Here is a 22,850-nt window from a genome sequence, read left to right as displayed (position 1 = left end):
GCACTCTGTCATTTGCAGCTATCTATTGAATTATCATAAGATTTAAGAGAGATTATTATGCATGTGGAACCTTTAATATATATCAAATGTCAGAGAATGTTTTATTAATACTAGTATTAACAATAGATCTAATTTTGAAAAAAGCATTCTCGAGATAGTGAAAGAAAGAATGCTACGAGTGAAGTCCTCATTTATTCATAGAGTTAAATAATTCAGTGTAACACTTAACTAGGAAAATTTGGGAAATCAGACTCGAAGGAATTTTCCTGGTTTTGCCCCACCACAGTCTTGTACTTCTGAGTATGCCTAGGGGAATACTTTTTAAGGCATGGGTGGGAAGCCCTTTGTGGATAAAAGGGAATGACTTAAGAATGCAGCTTTTGTTGTTCTTTCTTTTTTTTTTTTAAAAGGAGACTTGGTAAAGTGTCTGAGAAGACAAAAAGAACACAGTTGCTAAACATAACATTTCCCAAACTCACTCCCAGCCTCATAAAACATAGACATGATACTTCATTTTCTTCTAGGAGAGGGGCAAGCTGGCCTAATTAAAATCTGTATACATTTGGAGAGATAACAGGGATGATGGCCCAGATGATGACGACCATGATGACGAAGGTGGCACAGATAATAACGTCACCCTGTACTTCCCTCCGCTAATCGCAAAGCACTTCACACATATTATCTTGTTTCTCCTAGGCGGCACTGTTTGTTGGATGGGGGTGTGGGTGGCACAGTATACATTTTCCAGAAAGACTATGATTTTCTAACAATTTTGTAGCAACTCAATGGCAACTCTGTCCACAGCAGCACTTTCACCTACTTCATTCAGCATCCGATTATTCTCCCAAATTTGGTTGATTCGTTAATTCGGAGCACTTGTTAAGAATATAGATCCTAGTAGCACAGACATATATATACTACCAACTGTAAAATAGATAGTCAGTGGGAAGTTGTTGTATAACAAAGGGAGTCCAACTCGAGGATGGAAGATGCCTTAGAGGACTGGGGCGGGGAGGGTGGGGGGGACTCGAGGCGGGGGGAGCCAAGGAAGGGAGGGAATACGGGGATATGTGTATAAAAACAGACGATTGAACTTGGTGTACCCCCCCAAAAAATAATAAATAAATAAAATTAAAAAAAAAAAAAAAGAATATAGATCCTGTGCCTTGTGCCCCAAATTCGTGGACTTCTGGAAACTTGTTTTTTGTGTTTATTTTCAAGGATCCCTGAGGGGTTCCTTAGATCAGGCAGGTTTGGAAAATGTTGCGCTTTTCCAACTCAAGGTAGTGAGGAAAGGATATAGGCTGAAGGGGACTTTGGTGACTTTAGATCCTCTATTTTCATGGTAGCTTTTCTGATCAACTGGAAGATAACAGAACTGTCTTATCATAGGCTCAATAACCACCAGGTAGAGTGCTGTCCTATCTAAGGGATATGATTGTTTAAATGCTCACTGTGGCACAATAATATTGAAAGGTCACTTGGCAGTGTCTCATTAGTGCCTTTTCTTGTGAGAAGAGGTAAACAGAAAACTGTGATCTGAGAGATACTTCCAGGTTTGTCACCAGATTCTATGTAAAATGGGACTGCTCTCTGCCTTTGCTAGTTACCAGTCAACATCCAAAAATGTCTTAAATCCAATACATAATTAAAATGCATGAAATGTGTGCCAATTGTTCACTTAGCACTTTAACATGTATTCTTTAAATTAGGTACGTTTTTCTTCATTATTAAATTCTTCTCATAAGTAAGTTATTTAAAATTTTTTATTATGGAATTTTTAATACTTAAATAGAACTCACGTATTATTTAGCACTTGGGTTGTTTTCAGTCTCTTGTACAAATGCACAGTGCTGTGATGAACACCTGTGGGTATGACTTCGTTTTTCTCTTCTTTTCCCTCACTCCTCAATCTAATCAACCCCCATGCCTTCTCAACTCTCTAAAACGAGTTGTGAATCCATGTCTTCATCTCCACACCCAACATCACTGCCCCAGTTCAGATCCACGTGATCTTCAGTGTGTACTTGGTCTGTAACGGCCTTCAGATGGGTACGAGGTTGCCTCTAGTCTTTCTTCCTTTCACTCTGTTTTCTATGCAGCTTCCAACATTGTCATTCTAACAAACTTGCTCCTCTGCTTAGAAATGACTGATGATTTTCCATTGCCCGTAAAATAAAGTCCACTGTTATTTACACTGATTTCCAGTGCTCTTCATGCTACCGCCTTAATCTACCCTTGGAGGCTCGTGTTTTGTTGCTCCCCTATACTTTCAGCTCTTTCTGTTCTTGACTGTCCCCAGTCCTCTGAGCTGGACCAGCACTCCATGCTTCCATATCTCACTGTCGTTGGTCCCTTGGCATGACATGGTCGCCTTCTAAGCATATGGAGAACTCCACCTTCTTAAAGGTTAGCAGGGAGAACCACTTGCCCTCTCCTTCAATTACATACATGGAAGCCAGTAGTCTCCTGTTACTCGTCTTTTTATTTCCAACACCTACCTTACTGCATGCCACATATAAGGTACAGAGAAAATGTTGACCAAATGTATAATAATAATGGTAATAACAGGAATAATAATATTGAAGCAATAATGATAGTTAACATTTGTTGAGTACATTCTGGGTACCAAGCATTACACTAATCTCTGACTTAGAATTTACGGATGAGAAAATGAAAGCCTAGAGAATTTAAGTAAATTGACCAAGATTACACAGCTACTAAAAGGAAAGCTGGATTTTCAACCTATGCAGTTTCATTCATAACCTTTTTGCTGTTCGGACTCAATGAATATGCAGTGTCATTTAATTGTTTCCATTAAAGTTATAACAAAATACCTCAAGCAGATATTCAGGCTGTAGAGTTACAATTAAATTATATTTTCCCGTGATTATGACATTCACTTGTTTTCTCACTGTTCAGAAAACCAAATGTAACTTTAATCAATTCCTGGTCAAAAAGTGATTGTCAGACCTGGTCTTTTTACAAAGTTGTAGAGATAACTCTACTTATTTAATGAAAATATAAGAAGGCAAAACAAGTTAGCCTATAGGGAAGAAAACAGACTTTGACCCCTCTAAAAGATCATAAATGTAAGTAATAAGTAGTCATACACCATGCACTTAAGCAAATCTTTTATTTCAACGCTTTTCCTGGAAAGGTCTTTTTAACGTGGGGAATTTTGGAAAAGGAAACTCCTCTGGCTCAAAAGATTCAGAACACTCCACATTCATCAGATGTATTAAATATAAAAGTAAAACAAGCAAAACACTCCCCACAAAAGCCAATGTCTAACACTCACATACACAATCTTTATTAATTTTTTATTAAAGCTATTAAATACGTGTACTCAGCATTCTTCAATCACATTCCTAAAAGAGCTTACTACGCACTCGTTCTCTGTCATCATTAAAGCGTCGCCACAATCTTTGCTCTTATTAAAAGAAAAGGGAAAAGGAGCTGCATGATGAAACTAGTGCCTGCTAGTGGCTGACGAGGAGGGTGAGACTTACATGCCAATGGCTGGATCTTCATCCTCCCCTACACAGGCTGCCCTAACACACATTTTTAGTTCAATGTCCCCCTCCGGCCTTATGTATTTCTCTCACCGAGGGCTCCTTTGCCTACTTTAGTGGCTTGTGCTTTTATTACACACACCTACGCATGTTTAAAAGGCAAACCTACAGAAGTCACTAGTGTTATTATTGTCACCATAAAATAATTGTTTAGTTTTCTTTCTTTAGTAAGCACAAAGTATTAAATGATAAGTCCATATAATAGCAAAATAATTGTTCCAGTTAAAAATCTTGGTTTTTTTTTTTTTCTTCTTCAATGGATTTTAGAAACCGCTTTGTGCTTCAGAAGAACAATAAACAAACAGGATCAAGTTTCTTCCCGTGTTTTGACTAACTAGTATATTTGGATAGTTTACTGTTTAAATCTTCAGCTTACCAGCTGACTAAATTCTATTGAAAATACACTCTTTTTTTTTTTAAAGGAGTTATGAATATTCAGGGTAAAAAATATGAGTGGAGATACAGCAAAAATTTTTTTGGACTAAAACTACTTTTGTGCTATTTTATGCTTGCCCTGCACTATGTGTCTCCCTCTACAGGGAAAGAGGAGGCAATTGTACTAGTTTTATTGCTTGGATACGGGAAGCTGTATTTTCTCCTTAGTCTGACAATCTTTACTTATCTGCGGGCCTCTAAGATATAACCTGTGGATATAATAAAAATAGCTCTAAATACAAAGACCTGTCTAGTGAGAAACTGGGACAGGATATTTTCAAATTTTTGAGTCTATGTACAAAACAAAATTCAACATTATATCTATTACCCAGAAATCAATATCCTTTAAGATTTCTTTTACGTCCCCAAAACATATACTTCTATGGTGGGTCTGAAGGCTATCCTAATTTTTAAAAAATATTTATTTATTTTTATTTTCAGCTGTGTCAAGTCTTAGTTGTGGCATGCGGGATCTTCTTCGCGGCATGTGGGCTCCTTGTTGCGGTGCACAGGCTTCTCTAGTTGTGGCCCCTGTGCACAGTAGTTGCAGTGCACGGGCAAAGTTGCCCCAGTGCATGTGGGATGTTAGTTCCCCGACCAGGAACTGAACCTGTGTCCCTTGCATTGGAAGGTGGATTTTTAACCACCGGACCACCAGGGAAGTCCCAAGGCTACCCTAATTTGATGCATAATTTTATAGGGATATAAGAAGGACCCTAGACTTGGTAAAAAGGAGTTCTGGATTTATTCCTGGCTCTGCCTCTAGGTAGCATTTTCTCTTACTAGGTCTCAGTTTTCTCATCTTTAAAACCGGGAGGTTTAAATAAATTTTCTCTCAGTTACATTCTCATGAAAATCCTCCATTTAAATACGATTCAATAAAGGGACAGAACATATGGAAATTACAAACATTATAAAGTGATATCATGAAGATGTGACGAGGTCTCATGAAATGGCCATGGAACTCTTGCCTTGAGTTAACATCGTCTGAACATGAAAGGCTCAAAAGAACTAATTGTGCCCCAAAAGACATGGCTCTACACTAAAACCAGGGCTCAACGTCACCACGCAGGTATGTCTTGGGCAGCTCTGACTCTCTGCTGCCCTCTCATGTTTCCACACACTCTTTAGTTCTGCTGGTCACCATCCCCTAAGGACCTATGCACGTGAGCCTTGCGCTAAGTACAGGGATTCCTAAAAATGTTCTATCATTATTGTTTGCAAACAAAATCATAAATGAAATGCATCAACATCCTCCTCCTCGACACTCCCAGATTTTAAATTAGCTTTAGGAACAACAACAACAAAAGTCAGGCATGGAGTAGGGTTGTAGGAAGAAACACGTGGTGAGTTACTCATGACAGGCTTCTGTTCCTCATCTAACTTATCTCCTTGAATGTCTGTCACAGCACTAAGAGTTAGGAACTCCTATCTCCATTCTTCAAATGAGGGAATAAAGTGAATGAGAGACACAGGGTTCGCACTCAGGCCCCAAATGCCACACACCAGTCTTTTTGTTATATCACACTAAAGAACAAATAGCTATGTAGTAGGAAGGCTCTTTTCTAAATGCACATTTGGAAGCTTTATTTTTTTTTAATTATTAAATCGCTGTAGAGCTATATATTTACCTATTATGCACAGAAATAAAATCTGGCAACTAACTCTAGCCCTAATGATACAAAATCAAACTTTCCTGGCTTTCACGCATGTCAAAGGGACTAGCCTCCAAGGGAGAAAAGAGGATTCTAAGTCCTATGGGAGAAAGTTTTAGAAGGCACAGTGTGACATACAGAGAGAGTTCAAGTTCTTAACTCTTCTTTTTTAAAACTGATGGAGAGTTAATTTTCTTTCTTCAAAGTTCTGTGACTCAAAAAGAAGTTCTTCAACTTTGAGAACAGTCCCAAGTAGCAGTTTATCATCCACACCACAGGGCACCAACGTCTGTGGCTGTGATGATAAGTCGGGATACAGCGCTGGGAGCAATCAGAGGCCCCACTTACAACAGGCGTGAAGGAAGTGTGTGCATTTTGACCATTTGGGGAGGGGAGGGGGGGTTCCGTAACTTCTACTCCTGTGACCTCGCCAGCTTGTCTTCCCTTCCCTCTTCCCTTTCCTTTCCTCATATCTCTGGCCTGTTCTTTCCATCACCCCTAGTTACATGCAGAACGCATCCTAAAAACAAAACCCAAATAAAAACAGCATCAAAACAAAAGAAAATAATGTATTGAGTGCTTACTCTATGCTAAGAGCATTGAACACATGAACTCATTGAAACAGGCTGGGATAGGGTACTTAACCTGTCCAGGACCACACAGCTATCATGACAGAACACGGCTTGGATTCTGGACATGCAGAGCAGCTCCCTGCCCCCGAATTCCAGGAGCGCCCCGTCAGGGATTTTCTATGGAGTTGCCTCCCAGGGGCACTTGGCACTGTGCACCACAGCGGTCTTTTGGACCAACCACGAACTTAACTGTATGCTACACTGTTCCTCTAGAGCCAACGAAAAATTTCTAAGAAGGCCAAGTTCACCTTCAAGGGTGCCCCACTGACTCTTTTTAACCGTCTTCTCCACCCTTGCTGGGGAGTGAACCTAGAATTAGGTCCTGAGCAGTCCACTGCTGAGGGAGGGAATTCCCAAGCACCGCCTCTCCCGTGTATCTCAAATCTTCTGTCCAAGTCTCAACCACGGTTGCTGTCATGATTTATGTTTTTAAGAGAATGCGTCTTCCGCATGAGCTCAGGGAGGGGAACGTCCCTTGCTGCTGCCCTCACTCCCCCTCCCCCTCATCTGACTTCTTCACCTTGGTTGGCTATGCTTGGGCGAGGAGAAAAGCTTCCATTTGCCACTCAGTTAATTTCCTGTTGTGCTTTGCGATAAACACAGTCGTGCAAAGCACTTCATGACACTTAATTAGCTTCCCTTCCTAGATAAGCTATGTCTACAGCCCCACCGCCCCCAGGCCTTAGGTCAAGACCCTGTGGGAACAGATGAGGTCATATCACCCTTGCTGCCCAGATTTCCATTCCCTCCCGGGCCCCTCAGCCCTAGGAGAACGCTTCTGAGAGCGTCCATGGGGCCTCTCACAAGTGTTCAAGACCAAGTCTGTGCGCTCTGAGTGCAGCGACTCCTTCTTTCATCCGTGCCAGACGTCTGCCAGGGTGGCCAGACAGCTGCCTCGACCACGGAGCACCCGCCACCTCTTGGTGGACACAACAGCCTCCACGGGTACCTGCAGCTGCTCTTCTGGGAGGATGCTCTGTGGGGCTGGCTCATATGTGACCTCAAGCTACAAAAGCTTTCAGGCACCAAAAGAGCATTGAGGTCCGCACAAACTGTGATGTCAGAGGAGTCTTGCTTATTGCAAATATGGCGGGGGTGGGGGGCATGCCTCCTCATAAGGGTCAGGTCTAGTGCTGGGAGCAGGTCTGAGCAGCAGGTTCCATGTGGCCTCTCTCATTAGAGGCCCCAGGTACCTCTGGGCTCTTTTATATTAAATTGGGGTTTCTGCAGAAGAAATCTGTTACTCAAAGAACTTACTTTAATATAGAGGAGTTTCAAGTATTGTTTCTCTCTTGACCAATGCCAAGAAGAAAACAGGGAAACCAGACACAGACTGTGAAAGGCCAGTTGAAAATCATCACCCATAAGATCTTGAAAGATAAACATGGAAAAGAGAACCCATAATGTAACAGTCAATGGAACACAAGTCCCATGTGAAACGTTCAGGAAAAACTAACATTAACAACTGTCCCACATCACTTTGATGTGGTGACCACAAAGAAGCCCAGTTGAAAGGCCCTGACTGCACACGATGAAGTTAACTTCCAAGCAAAGCATAGTCACTAATTACGTAATGATGAGCTTCTCTGCGTCTTATGAGCTGGAGTCCAAGGAAGACACTGGAATCAAGTGAAGTAGGGGTCTAGTTTGGAGAATATGTTAATTGTCTTCTGGTAATAATTTCAGAAAACACAGGTTTTCTTCTCCAGGCAATTATTTTAATGAATCAATTGGGGTTTCAAGAAATGATTAAATGAGTTCAATTTGGTTTCGGGTTCAGCAAAATGAGATCATCGGTTCTGTTTTTGGTTCAGCTGAGGTCAAGCCCCATGTCTAAAATAGACTAATAGGAATCGGAGTAATTTTATTCTTCTGCCCTTTACGCCCCTCATCCTTCCGTCCACTTCTCTTCCCCAAACATCTGTTCTTTTGATCTCACTGAACTTTTCTGTATTGTATAATTATTTCTTCTCTCCTCTCGCAAACTGAATTTAATCTCAGCTCTCTGGGTCCAAATCAGGAGTACTGGAATGGTGTTCCTTCCTACACACAACTGGGATACTGATCAACCAGAAGGTATCTTTTATTTACGCTTTGACTTTCATTAAACCAAGGTACCATATATTCACGTCATGCTGATAACACAATCTCGGAAACAACATGGTCAACATTTTGAAGGTAATGCTATCTCTCAAAATACAAATGCCCAGAGCAACACACAACTGAGTAACAGCACAAATTTAACTTGTTAAAAACATGACACGTCAGTTAAGTTTCTCCAATAGCTTAAATGGACAGCTTGTGAAATCAATGAGAGAAATGATAATACAGAGAAGAAATGATTAATTTCTTAAAGATTTTAGAATTGCAGAAAAAACTGGTGCTAATAAGGTTGAATCTTGGAAAAATATGCCTTTTCCTCCCAGATCTTTCTTACCTGTTAGGGTGGCTTTGTTGATGGATGGTTGGTTGCACATGGGTGATCTTCTGACAAAAGAGAGAAAAATACAGAGCAGTAAATATGTGATATTTCGTTGGTTTGAGGACTCTCTGAGTCATTTCAGACATGCCATTTAAATTTAAGGATTATTTTTAAGTTAGGACATGCAAATGAAGATTTCTTTCAGACTAGCCCGGCAAGTTCCTAGGTACCCTTTGTGCTATAGTTCAGATCACACGTGTTAAAAAAAAAGAAAGAAAGAAAAAAAAGGCTAAATCTCACAGTGATAGACTTTGGGGTAAATAAAGCTGATGTAAATGTCACAGGGACGTGAGAGAAGAGGAAGTCCTTATTGATTGACCGTATTCAATTAAGCCAGGGCTTACAGAACAAATACAGACTTTCTGAACTTGAAAAAGCAGTCAGTGTATAATTGGTATCTCTAATACAGTGTTAAGAAACTTTTATTTTTGGCATAAATTCTTATGATTGCCTATACATTATCAGAAGTGAATGACTCCTTGTAAACTATGTTACACTTAGAGAAGCTATTATACTTCAACTTTTTCCTTTATATTTTCTTATATTAAGAAACATCTCTGGGGCTTCCCTGGTAGCACAGTGGTTAAGAATCTGCCTGCTGGGCTTCCTAGGTGACGCAGTGGTTAAGAATCTGCCTGCCAATGCAGGGGACACGGGTTCGATCCCTGCTCCTAGAAGATCCCACATGCCGCAGAGCAACTAAACCCGTGTGCCACAACTATTGAGCCTGTGCTTTAGAGCCCGTGAGCCACAACTATTGAGCCCATGTGCTATGCAACTACTGAAGCCCACACGCCTAGAGCCTGTGCTCTGCAACAAGAGAAGCCACGGCAATGAGGAGCCCGTGCACCACAGTGAAGAGTAGCCCCCACTCACTGCAACTACAGAAAGCCTGCGCACAGCAAAAAAGACCCAACACAGCCAATAAAATAACTAACTAACTAAATAAATAAATTTATTTAAAAAAGAAAAAGAATCTGCCTGCCAATGCAGGGGACATGGGTTCGATCCCTAGGCCGGGAAGATCCCACATGCCACAGAGCAACTAAGCCTGTGTGCCACAACTACTGAGCCTGTGCTCTAGAGCCCATTAGCCACAACTAATGAGCCTAAGTGCCACAACTACTGAAGCCTGTGTGCCTAGAGCCTGTGCTCCGCAACAAGAGAAGCCACAGCAATGAGAAGCCTGCACACCGCAACGAAGAGTAGCTCTCACTCTCTGCAACTATAAAAAGCCTGCATGCAGCAATGAAGACCCAACGCAGCCAATAAAATAAAAATAAATTAAAAAAAAAAGAAACATCTCTGATACATTTGTTAGAGAGATATATTAACAACTGGTCCAAATAGATACTATACAGACTTTATAAACACTACAAACTAAAAGTACTTAAATCAATTCTATTTCATATTCTCTAATTTTTAAGATGGTGGCAAAGTTTCACAAGATGATTATAAACTCCTTGGGGTAAAACAAAAGAAAAAACATGCTATATGATTAACCTGTATTCCCTACAGAGCCCAGCACAATGTACCTAGTGCTTAATTAATTATGTTGAAGAAAGTATCATTTACGGAATCGTCATTAAATTTTTTTGAAATGTAACTCTATAAAGTTGTTAGTTTCAATTGAAAGCTCTTAAAATACAGTGACTTCTTAAAAATTTTCATAAAATAGATACATTCAAGGGCGTCTGAAAGATGTTTGTTTTCACTTTGGGGGGGGGTTGTTTGCTGTGTACCTCTAGTAGTGGCTAACACTTAATAAGGACTTCTTGTGTGCCTGATGCTGTGCTAACTGAGCACTTTAGGTGAATTCTCTCATTCAATCCTCACAACAAACCTTAAGGCAGGCAGACTCATGATTCCCATTTTACCAATGAGGAAAACACAAGCTTTGCAAATTTAAATCACTTCTTCAAAGTAAAAAAGCTGAGTTTTGAACTAAAGCAATGCGATTGATTCCAGGGCCTGTACTCTGCTAGGCTGCCTTATTTTTAGGCTGCTTTTGTGGAATCTGTGCAGACAGCAGGTTCCTGCAGAGTCCTGGTCCAATCTGCCTTCCTGAGATGATGAATCTCTTAGCAGGGCTGGGAGGTACACAGGGAAAGCAGTCTGGTCCTGTTAAAATTCCCATGGCCTTGGTTCCAGTCACATCTGGCTCTCTCTCATTGCTCTTAAATTCACTAATTTCAGTTTGGGACTGAAAATTTGTGTTTGACTGAAAATGTACCAAAGTTTACTTCTGAGTTATTTTAGTTTTTATTATGAAACAAAATGTGGGAATTTGAAACTTAACTAATGCCTTATAAAAAAGAAAGGTTAATGTTTAAGACTGCTATTCTGGAATAGTTTTGGTCTATCCAAAACTTGTTATCCACTTGCTGAGAGTTTATTATTCAAATCATTTATATGATGATTCCTTCTTTTCAGTCCTTGCTTTGTGAAAATTTAGAAAGCACTGATTTGGTCTAGGAAAGGTATCAAAGAAATATTTTTCAACTTTTCAATAGTTTTGAAAACCAAATCATGGACTTGTTTCTGATTATCTTCTTTTGATATCAATCCTACAACTGGCACTTGGGAACTTGATATTTCAACAAGTGACAACAAGCAGAAAATATTAATCATTTGATCCGTGGCTACTGTGATAAATCATTCCATGAAGAAGGAGCCAGGACCCACCCCTGGAATGGAAAATCTCAAGGGCAAGGAAGAGCAAGGGGACAGGAACCAGCAGTGAGTTAACAGAAGTCAGCCACGTGCAAGTGAGGACCTGTAGGGGTCAGGGCTTCAGATGCATTCTTCTAGACGCCTTTCTTGTAATAAACAGAAAAGGTGGATTGTGCAAGCTGGCATATGCCTTCCACAAAATCCAGGGGTGAGCTTAGGAGTGGTACTGTGAGTACCCAGAGGGGAAACTGTGGTTCCCTCGAGTCATCACGCCATGCACCATTTTGCTATCACTGAACAGAACAGAGTTTATCGTGTGTAGATTGAGTCCTACTACTCTAATACTTGAAAAGGCTGACTGGGTTTGATTCCGTAAAGGAGGTACAAAGCTCTACTGACCAAAAGAGAGACCACAAACACCATTACTTAGAGTCTACCAGATAATACTGTTTGGTTAGACTTCACCCTGGGCATTACAGAGCAGGTCAAGTTCAGGCGTAAAGTATGATTTTCTATCTTTCTCTAGCGGCTCTTTTCCATTTTAATCTGTTTTGTCCCTGTAAGGTAGTTGAAAATCTCTGTCTCATATAAAATGGGCCTCAGATCATCTCTTTGGGGCCAGAAAGGTCAGCCTGATGCCTTCACACCTGCTGAACAGCTATGTGCTTGCCACAGGTATAGATGCTGCTACCCAAGTGGCCAAGTCTGAAGGAAGTGTAAAAGGAATTACAAAGGAATTATAAAATTTCTTGTTCACCTTTCAGAGACAAAAATCTCAATTTCCTGGACAAATACTGAGGCTAAAAACGTTGAGGGACACCAGTAATTTCATTTCTTTTGCCGGGCTGAGACTTTTCAAAGAGGAGGCGACCGTACCTGGGAGCTACCAAATGCCAAAAGCCCCAAAGGGGCGATTGAACATGAAAGATGTGTTTGGTAATGAACAAATAGCTCAAAGCACACCCTCAGGTTTCCCATGCTGCATCTTGGCGTCACCCTTCCAGCCAGCAAGCACGTGCAGAGTGATGACACTGTGCTGGATATTAATTACACTGGGCACCGGGAATTCAAATATGAACCAGATACAACCTCTGCTCTCTGGAAATTGACATTCTTAAGACAAGCAAACAGGCAACTGGACACTGAGAGAAACATGCTAATGCAGGGGTTAAGGACAGGATGCAATCAGATGGCGACAGAAAGGCATACCACCCAGGTTGGGGCCTGTAGGTGTGCATGTATATTGGGTGTTAGTCAGACAGTGCCCCAAATGAAATTACATTTAAGCTGTAACGTAACGAATGAATTACATTTAGCTTAGTGGATGAGAAGGGGAAGAAGAAGGTGAGGAATGCTCAGGCTAAGGGAACAGGACTGCAAAATTTCACTACCTGCAAAACATGACCGTCAACTGAAGCTTCTGGGTTCCATTCCAATTATTTGCATTGTGGCATTTACACTGTTTTTTTTTTTAAAACCTTGATCTATCACAGAAAGTATGGGCATAATGGCCAGAGCTTTTTTTAATCATGGAAAATGTGAATTTGGGAGGTGGAAAGTTTAGATGTTTTCGTGTGTTCTTTAAGAAGCAGTAATTACAACAAAATTTCATATGCTTAGATAAGTTCAAATAAGTTTCTATTCACTATCCTCTTAATACTGATTTAAAGAAATGTTTTTTTTTTTTCTCCTGGAAAATACTTTAGAGTTGATATTTTAATGATAGTATTGTATTATTCATAAAAGATTGTCAAAATAATGGCATTTGAATAGCTAATCAGTTTTCCATTTAATCTTGGAAAATTTTCTTTTTTTCATTTTCCATCTTTATTGGAACCCCCAAGTTATAATTATTTTCCATCTCAGCTTTCTCTCTTTCAAATGCTTCCCCTGTTATCACATAAATCCCAGTTTTGTTCATTGTTTCCTGCTGCCGCTGGTCCCAGTCAGTAACAGCAGGAGAATCTGAGATCTTCCCTGTGATATGACACTTCTCCAAGCAATGGCTGTCTTAGAATTAAGAGGATAACTTTGGGTTGACGTCAAGGCATGCTGCTGTTATTTGCCCATGGTAAATTTATGAATTAAGCCAAAACTATAAAGTTACCCTGAGTGTAAATAACTGGGCAGAGGACTGATCCTGCCAGGTGATTTCTGACAGATGGAATCACTGTGTTTATTTGTCATCCTGATTCATTTCTGATATGAGAACCATCACTACAAAGTATTTATAGAAAATTAACAGGACTTCATATGACAGTGTAAATGGTTAGACAACATGGCAACGATTCAGAGAAATCTAATATAATGCCTTGAGTTCAATCAAAGTGAGAAAACACTGTATAAAAGTTCAGCCAGAAGGAGGGGGAAAAGAAGAATAACTTACTTGCTAGGTGCTCGGTCTTGCAAATTAGTCAATGCAGCAAAGTTGTTTCGTACAGTTCGCAGGCTGGCCAAGACCTAAAACAAAAGTGATTCTTTAAACGTCTTGAAAAAAGGCCCTCTTTAATGCAATATGAAATGGTTTGGTGATTTTTTAAAATGGTTTGTTAAGTGAGACTTTGATATTGCTTGCAAGTTAGTTTCAGCACCAGGTGCTGAAGAATCTCTCAGCACCCGGTGAAGTTTATATAGATCCATCTGAAATCCAGAGAGGCCAAACTTAAGGATTTTCCCAATATTTCTCCTCATTGTTTATGAATATGGTGACAATAGCAGTAGTTTCCACAGTATTCCTGGATTCCCCAGCCGCTAAAACCATATCCCAGGCAATATGGATAGAGTGTTGTTGCATTGTGTACAAATTTGAAAGAGCATAATATAAAATATTAATAAAGTCCACTTTAGGGGCACAACATCAAACAAAATTACCCCCAAGTTCCCTTCAAACAGTCACCAAGAATGCCATAATCTTGAAATTGGCAAACAAAGTAAATCTTAAATTGTTTTTCACCTTTGCCACATAGTTATTCTAGCTGGGAAACAGAGATTCTTTTCTTCGTTAAGGTTATCTGAAGCATGAATTATAAGGTCTCAAATAAAACGAGACTGTCCTGTATGTGCACAGCGCCTGGCCCTCAGGAGACACTCAAGATAAATTTGTTGAGTAAATGAATACATAGACACAACATATCCGCAGACACAACGTATCCACATACACAAGGCAGGACCAATAGGTCTCCACTACCTCTGCTAGTCCCTCCTTTGTCTAATTCTAGGGAAACTATAAAGTGGCAAAAGAACTGGAAGACTAGGAGACACAAGTGACGAGAGCACCATCTCCTTCTACCCCCCTCACTTTCTCCTAGAATGGACAAGTCTCCCCCAGGGTGGAGCCTATATTAGGTGAGGTTATAGGTCATCTCGGTGACAACCAGAATGTTAACTTTATCTAAAACATAGATTTCAGATGCCTTTTTAGGTACCAGTAACATCCCAGACTGCCTGGCTCTGTTACACAGTCAATGTATGAACTCAGACAAGTTGCATCATCTCTCTGACCCTTAGTTTCTCATCCATACACCAGAATAGTGACATCTCCCTCACGTGGTTGCTGTGAAAATGAGATGAAATGACAGGTTAGATGCCAAGAACAGTGCCCGGCAAACAGAAGGCACTCAGTGAATATTAGCGCATTACGGCGACATTCCATTTAATGATTTGGCGTCTGCACAGGGAATTTACCTCATGCCTATCACTGACAATATGCCAGTGGGAGTGGGGCAGATTTTTTACAATTGCTCCCAGGGTTCCAGAACTGCTTCCAGAATGTTGTCATTTGGCACTGACCTAGACTAAAGTTAGTCTAAATTTTGTTTTAAGACAAAACGTCTCAGACATTTTTGAAACGGGCACTAATTCTTGTAAGTCACTGGGGTACTGTTTATGCCTTGGGACAGTGACCTACTGCATTATCGCTGAAGGAGTTAATGGTGTTTCCTAAGGTGCCAACCATGATTAACTCAGTCACTGGAAAACTCTGGTTCATTATCACATATAAACAACTCGCAGTGCGGAAAGGTCACACTGCCGATGACGAAGTAGTCAAACGCTGACATCACATCACGATGTCTTTTATTAGGCATGAAATCTTGAATGATGCAGAAAGAAATCTGACGAGCCACTGTCATTAAATCATGCAGGATGAATTGATGCTTTCAGAATTGAATATCAAATACACTAATAAAGCATTTTAAATAAGATTATTGTACCCCCTGATCGATCCTTGTTCTAGCAAAAATTTAACCTCAGAATGCAGAGAACTTTATTTTAATAAATTATAGGAAGTGCACTGCATCGGACAGCTGGGCAAACAGAAATAGTAGTGCTGGTAATTCATGTTCTATGCTCATTTGAAAGGAAGCATTACTTCATGAAAGATCTACTCCACTTGTTTTTCTATATAAAGGTTTTTGCCTCTGCTATAATAAAGATATTAGATTAGATGATTTTCTTTTGGTTTTTAATTTTTTAATTTTGTTTTTATTTTTGCATAATCTCTATCTCTACATGGTACAGAATTTAAACAAAAGTAAATTGTCTCTTTCTTAATAATAAAGACCAAAATCAAAATTATTGTAATTTCTGAGAGGAGGCAGATAGGTGAAATCGAGGAAGGACACTCAGAGCATTAAAATATGGGCCCTGTTCTATTTCTTAAAACTGTTGAATTTAGTATTATTCTTTATATTTTAGAAGTTACTAGATAGCTTCTCTTCTATGGATGAAATGTTTCAAAATAAAAAGTGAAGAAAGAAATTTCCCTTTCAGCCCCTCCTCCGTTCAGCTGCCTGTCCCCTCTCCTCATTGACTTTTAGATTGTCTCCTAAATTTCACTTCTGCAAACACTGCTGCAGTAAATAACCTTGTAGAGATGTCATTCCCTATGTGTGCAAGTATTACATTATTGTTTTTGCGGTAGGACAAATAATATTCTATGAATGCCATATTAAGCACTAACTATTCTCGCCTGCACTATGACACTTATGATACTGGCAAGAAGCGTAAATAAAAGTTCAACCAAATGTTATAAGGGGGTGTTGGCCTAGGCCAGGTTGAGTGACCCTGTGTGACCACATCCCAAAGGCACTGTGTTAGTCTTTTCTGTTCTCATCTGCATTGCAGGACACAAAGAATACGGCATCTGCTACTACAGGCTATGGGGGAAGAACTAGAAACAGTTTTACACAAGCCCCTTAGTTAGGGTTCAATTATTTTTTGCTTTTGTTACAGGGCGGCTCTCACCCCCCTTGAATTCAGCCCTTTAAGAGCTGTAGTCAGGGCTCTAATACTCCTATAATTTTCTTCACTCTTTAATGCTTGCTAACCAGAAAGGTCCCTGAGGTTTTCTCCCACACAGCTCAATGGTTAAAAAAATTAAGGTCATTTCTTTCCTCTTCTGCCCCTCCAAGCAAAAGTATAATCCGTCAAGGTCAAAATACATTGGGAATGAGGAGAAATAATACACTTTAGGAAAGAAATGATGGCAGGGTTATGGAAAACTTTTACACAGAGTAGCACCAGCCTGTGAGAGGGGTTAAATGTTATTTACACACACTAACCTCAGACTTTCTTAGGTATTTCTAAATATTTATTAACCAATAAGAGTCACTGAAAATGGCAGGAAAATGTGGACCTCATTAAAAAGTTAAACATCTGAACACACCAGCCTAAAAGAAATACATACTTATATAATAATAATTTCTTATAAAGATTTGAAGAGGATATTGCTTTAAAAAATTTAAAAAAAAAAGATGTGGCAATAACATCTGCGTTAAAAAAAACTCCTGCTAAAAAGAATAACCAAAAAAAAAAAATGGTTTTGAGGATTTTCATTTCAAATACACTTTATGCCACTAGATGGCACTAAAACACAGACCATGAGTTGCCACAGGCCTTGGGTTGGGTGGGGTAGGCATGGCTGGGGAGGGAGAAAGAATTCCTTGTCTTGGTTTTATCTTCCTCTCCCCACCCCAAAATGGAGCCAAATTATGATTATTTACAAGACAGAAAGGTCATTTGCATAGAAAAACTCTTTCCAAGTTATGTTTTGGTTAAACCATATGAACTTACTGTTTTTGTATGTCAGCAAAGGTTGAATATTAATAGTTTCATATAGTTCAACCCAAAAAGTACTTAGATTCCTAGAACACGCTGCTGAAATTTATTTTAATGAAGGATAAAAAAACCTAACAGGAGAAGCAACTGATATGTGATGATTTTCTTCTTTATTAGCAGCAGGGAGAACCTCTAGGATTCAATGATGAGACCACAAGATTTCTATTTCTGGGTGAAACGGGGAAGAGACATGCAGGGGCATGAAAAAAAAGAAAATTGACCATGTCTAATTACCATGGCATAGTAATGTTCTACAGGGTTAATAACCACTACATTTTTCCTAAAATTATCCCAGGTACTGTATTTGAGTAAGAGTAAAGGAAATGACTTGGTTGTTCCTACGCTGTATTTTTAAATCAGGCATATCTGCTCAGTCTGAATGACCTGAGGGTCTCTCCAGCGATCCAGGATAATATCTGGATATTTTCTGTCTTTTCCTTAATTAAAGATTCCACTTCTTTTAATAGTGAGCACCTCCAGAGGAGGATTCTAGTTGACTTAGAGTTTTACAAGGTAGTCACCAATAATGCAACACAAATAGTGGGATAGGTGGAGTCAGAGGCAACTGACTACAAAGCAGAGTTCCCTACATTTCATCATGTTGTGTCTCCTGGGTGTTCCTTGGTCCCCTCAAGAACTCTGGCTGAACTGTGACTACACCCTTGGGAGGAAAAGGCCAGCCACGGAGTGGCCTCAGGTGACACGGCATCATTTCTGTCAACACTTACCCTAAGGAAATACCCAAACCAAAAGATTTCAACACAAACACAGGGGCATATTTCAAAGTAGAAACCAATAAAATATTTAGAGCTGTTATTTTCCTGGGCATCAAAAGGATTCTGAGCTTATAGGGGAAAACATAAGAAATTGGAAGTGGAAAAGTGTTTAGGTTGAACCTCAGCAAGGATTTCTAACCCTGACAGTGTTTTTTAGACTTGGGAATAGAACCTGGAGGGGTATTGTAAGATGTTTGCTGAAGGTTACGTCTAAGCACGATGCTTTAGGTTTCAGCTCTGTCCATCAAAGTGGAATATGACCTTGCATGTCTTCCTAAACTCTCTCATAACTTAAGATTTTATTTCTCTTAGCTTCACAGGAAACCATGACTGAGAAACAACAGGGAGGGATCCTTTCATGTTTTGGAGATGAAGGCAGGCATGAAGAAATGAGTTCTCAAGAAGAGGCAGAAGATGAGATGGACTTGGGAAGAGACTTTGACCAGTTTAGACAGCAGGAGGCCCATTTTAAAGGATTATGGAAAGGAAAATATGCACAGAAAAATAAACCGAAAGGGATAGAAAGTAAAAGGTCAGCAGTAGTTATTTTGGCGTTTGGAATTACAGGAAATTATCTTTTTCTTCTTCTTGGTTATACTTCTTTTCTACGCGAAGGATTTTATTTTGAAAGCAGTATGACTTTTTTTACTGGAATAATCTAGCGTAAATTTCAAAACCTAAAGCATGCTGGGGAATGGGGGTATTTCTTTGGCCTATGTGAACACTCCCTGAGTGACCTAATATCTACTGTCTTCTGTCCATTGCTGAAAGCAACGATGGCATATTTGACCAATAACGTTGGTATCAACTCAAGTGACAAAAACATCTTACAGTTTATGCATTAAAATATTGAGCATTAAATGGTGAATACTCCTGCCTGTATTAAAATTTGAGGAGTTACTGGTTAGGTCAATAAAATAAGCTGGTGATGTCCAATAAGTCCGAAAAGAAGGCCATAGAGAACTGCTGCTAACTGGGTCTTTCTAACCTGCTTCTCCAGAGATGCTCTATCAAAACCGTTCAGGGTTTAACAGGCTTTTTAAAAAAATTCCAGTAGAGCCTTCCAGATCATATACCCTAGTAAAAGCCATTTGTGAAAAGCCAACTATGATGAAGCCACTTTTAAAAAGAATCTGCAGCTTCTGGGGCAATAACCACCTTCTATATGGTGCTAGGAGTTGTCAATCTAATCATAAGCAAACTTTCCTGAATAGATTCCAAGATTATCTTCAGGCGTCATATATGCCTACAAATTACACAGAGCTGGGTTTTATTCAAAGTTCCAATTTGAAGGGTGTTAAGTACACATCTTATTTATTTAATTTATTTAAACAGTTCACTAACACAGACTACATGATATTTTAAATATATGTATTTCTCACTATACTGAAATTCTATGTATGTTTTGGAGATTATAAGTACACTACAGAAAATGTCTAATTATGTAAAAGACTAGATTTCCTTAGAATTTAAGAGTGCTAATATGTGTAGCAAGGCTCATGTCAAATTTATTGATCAGTTAGTTGGAGATTAATACCTACTACTTGAAGTAAGAAGATAAGGTATTATATACAGATTATTGTTTCATATTTTACCATATATTCGTATATATTTTTCTCACAATACCTAGAGATTTTAGTTAGAAGCAAGAATAGCAACCTAAATAAACTAAGGTTGGAATGAATGTTTCTATATTTGGTGATGGTTATTTACATATTATTTTACCTGATACATTCTGTCTACTCAGCTCTCAGCTCTTAGATATAAAGTTATGGGTTCTCAACGCAACCAATGAAAAGTCCTTAGCTTTGTAAGATTTTGCTATCACAAAATATGATGAAAACATATGATTGTGAATTTTTTAAACACAGAAATATAGGTATTAGAAAGAATTAATGATCTCCAGCAAAACTTTAAGCAAATGAGACATTAACTTTCTAAAGGGAAGGTGGTTGTATTCTATTTTTTAATTGCCTGCATTAAGGAAAAAGATCTCTATATACTTTGTTATTTACGGAGTCATTAAATTTTTGGTCTAAATTACAGCAATTAAAAAATTTCAAGAAATGGAAAAGTAGAAGAATCATATATAATCCTGCTAATCCAAACACTGCCATTATGCATTTTTTAAAAACAGTGCCTATTATGACATTTTGGAGATGAAAGAACCCTTACTGATAACAACACACAATTCTTTAAGTATTTTATTTTCTAGAAGTTGTGCTGAGCAACTTACCAACTTGGTAGTATTTCAGTCTCTTGACAACCTTATGAGGTGAATAGACTTGTGTCATTTCACAGAGGAGGAAACCAGGTTTGCCCAATTTCGGTCAGTTGCCCAAGTTCATTCACTTAGCAAGAGTAAGTGATGGGCTCTGACTGGGCCCTGACTATCTTAATCCAGCTGAGTCCCCAGTTCTACCAATTAGAAAAAAGAAGTCTTAGGCAAGTTAAGTGAGTTGCCCAAGGCAGCAGAGCTAGTTTTGACGTAGCCTTGACTATGATTTTTATAACCCTCCAGATCACTTGTATTCCAATATTTAACATTTCTTATTAACAGTCAGTGTTGGCTTTAAACATGCTTCATGCCCCAGGTTAAATCAGTTTTATCCCATTCTGTCCATAGTCTGTCCATACCAGTGGCTCTCAACTTTTCCTGAGAAAATACCGGGGCCTTTAAAAATTACAAGTGTTTGGGTCCAACCCCCAGATTTTTGGATTTAACTGATCAGAGGTGCAGCATGGGATAAAATCTTTCTAGTTGATTCTAATGTGTAGCTAGAGTTGAGAAGCACTGGTCTATACAAAGAATATCTAGTTGTCAACTGCTTTATATACATTCCAAAATTCTTTAGATGGTTCTTTCACCTTCTAGCATTTCTGTCATGTGGTTAAAGTATTTTCATGATTTGTATACCTAAAAGGAACAAATAAACATAAATACGTCTCTCAGTTAAATCTTTGGACAAATAGCGTATTTAAAAAAAGAGTAAATAAAGCATCAGTTTAAACTGGAATATTGAATTTCAAGCACTGATCATGCATCTAATTATACTAAATGTAATTTAATCCGTGATATAGCTTTTCTCTTCTAGTGCTTATGTCAGTTAAGGAAATGTGGTCCTATTTAAGTATGTCACTTGGGTAATTGGTAATTTGAAGCAAAGACACTCATTGGGTCTCTGGGTTTATAGGAAACAGACCAGCATGGCCAAGGTCACATTCTCTAGCATTGCTTTTAAATTACTTGAACGAACCACAGAATGTGTACTTGTACTTGTGTTTGATTTAGAATGAAATTAAGAACTAGAACTAACCCCCACAATTACATTTTTAGATGAGTGAGAAATCTGTCCATTCAACCAGCCGTGCTTACCTGTGCAAAGGGAGTCACAATCAGGTCATCTCCATGTCTGAAAAATAAACCAAATCCCACGTTAGACGGCACTGATCACTCTAGGACCACTTTTGAGCAGTATTAAATAGTAAGTTTCACATTCATAAGTCCCCAGAGAAAATTACAGTAATTCCATCCTTATTCTTCAACACATGTTCTTCTCAGTCACAGGGGTGAAGATGCGTCTTCTGGGATGTTAACCATTGTCCAGTTCCCTGGGTGAAGAGAGGGCCTTCTCGATCATCAACCAAGGTCACTGGCGCTTATTAAGCACACAGGATATACAACAGTAGAAACGGAGTTCCAGCAGCGGGGCCTGAGTTTTACTCTCGGCTGCTTATTGTAGGTAGTACTCAGGGGCACTGCGGAAGGAGCCAGCAAAGGCCGTGGCTCTGGTGAGAGGTCCCTGGACCATCTAACACTGGAAGGTGATGAGCGTCGGGCACTCTGCATCACCGTGTGTGAGCCCTGGATGGGCTAGGAACTGCAGATGACATGAGACTGCATCATACTCTAATAAAAAACCCAGTGAAACTTTTCAACGGACTCACGGCCCAGCCGCCGTAGTTACAGCGAAATGTTACCCCGTGTGTGCTGTTGCTATAGCAACCTCAGGGACACGGTGCCAAGGATGCAGGAGCAAGGTGTCAGCATGACGTGTCTTGGAGGGACAGAGCGCGGCAAGGAAAGTTGTGCAACTCTACTTGGAAGAAAGTGAGAAACCCAGGCCCAGAGTTCTTTCGTGGCATTTTGTAGTATGAATAATTCGTAAGAAGGATTTGGAAAATCTCCGTGGGATATTTTTTGATCTAGCTAGCTGGAGGTCTTTAATCAAAAGGGAAAGGAATTATTCTACACAGAAAGCTTCCGGACATGACCCTAACTGAGAACCTTGCAACTAAACAGTTCACTCACTCGTGAACAATTCTGGAAAGGGCTTGAGTGTTCAAAAACAACACTCTTGAAATATGCTCCGGCACGAGCAGCACATGGTGACGTTGGTAAACAGATTCCTACCAATAATCCGTTGTTACAGTCACCAGCAAATTATACAGAGATCTTCAAATTCAAAGTGTGGGGAAAAGAAAGCAGAGAAGGGGTGGAACAC

The 22,850-nt window shown here is 39.5% G+C and overlaps 1 protein-coding gene across 6 annotated transcripts in view; it reads right to left on the bottom strand.

Annotated features, from left to right (window-relative positions):
• PDE4D (phosphodiesterase 4D) overlaps nt 1-22,850 on the bottom strand; it is a 688,956-nt gene that overhangs the window by 170,617 nt on the left and 495,489 nt on the right. For 5 of the 6 annotated variants that reach the window (XM_057743087.1, XM_057743118.1, XM_057743095.1 and 2 more), the window contains exons 3-5: nt 21,722-21,758; nt 13,839-13,912; nt 8,735-8,784 (exon numbers count right to left, since the gene is read on the bottom strand). In XM_057743087.1, the coding sequence (XP_057599070.1) occupies nt 8,735-8,784; nt 13,839-13,912; nt 21,722-21,758 (161 nt within the window). Of the gene's footprint in view, nt 1-8,734; nt 8,785-13,838; nt 13,913-21,721; nt 21,759-21,867; nt 21,924-22,850 lie in introns of those variants that run through there. The other variant, XM_057743128.1, reaches the window with a different exon arrangement.

Source organism: Hippopotamus amphibius, chromosome 1 (assembly GCF_030028045.1).
Source record: "Hippopotamus amphibius kiboko isolate mHipAmp2 chromosome 1, mHipAmp2.hap2, whole genome shotgun sequence".
In the NCBI taxonomy this organism is placed as follows: Eukaryota; Metazoa; Chordata; class Mammalia; order Artiodactyla; family Hippopotamidae; genus Hippopotamus; species Hippopotamus amphibius.
The sequence above is the reverse complement of the archived record's forward strand: the minus strand, read 5'-3'. Positions and strand labels throughout refer to the sequence as shown.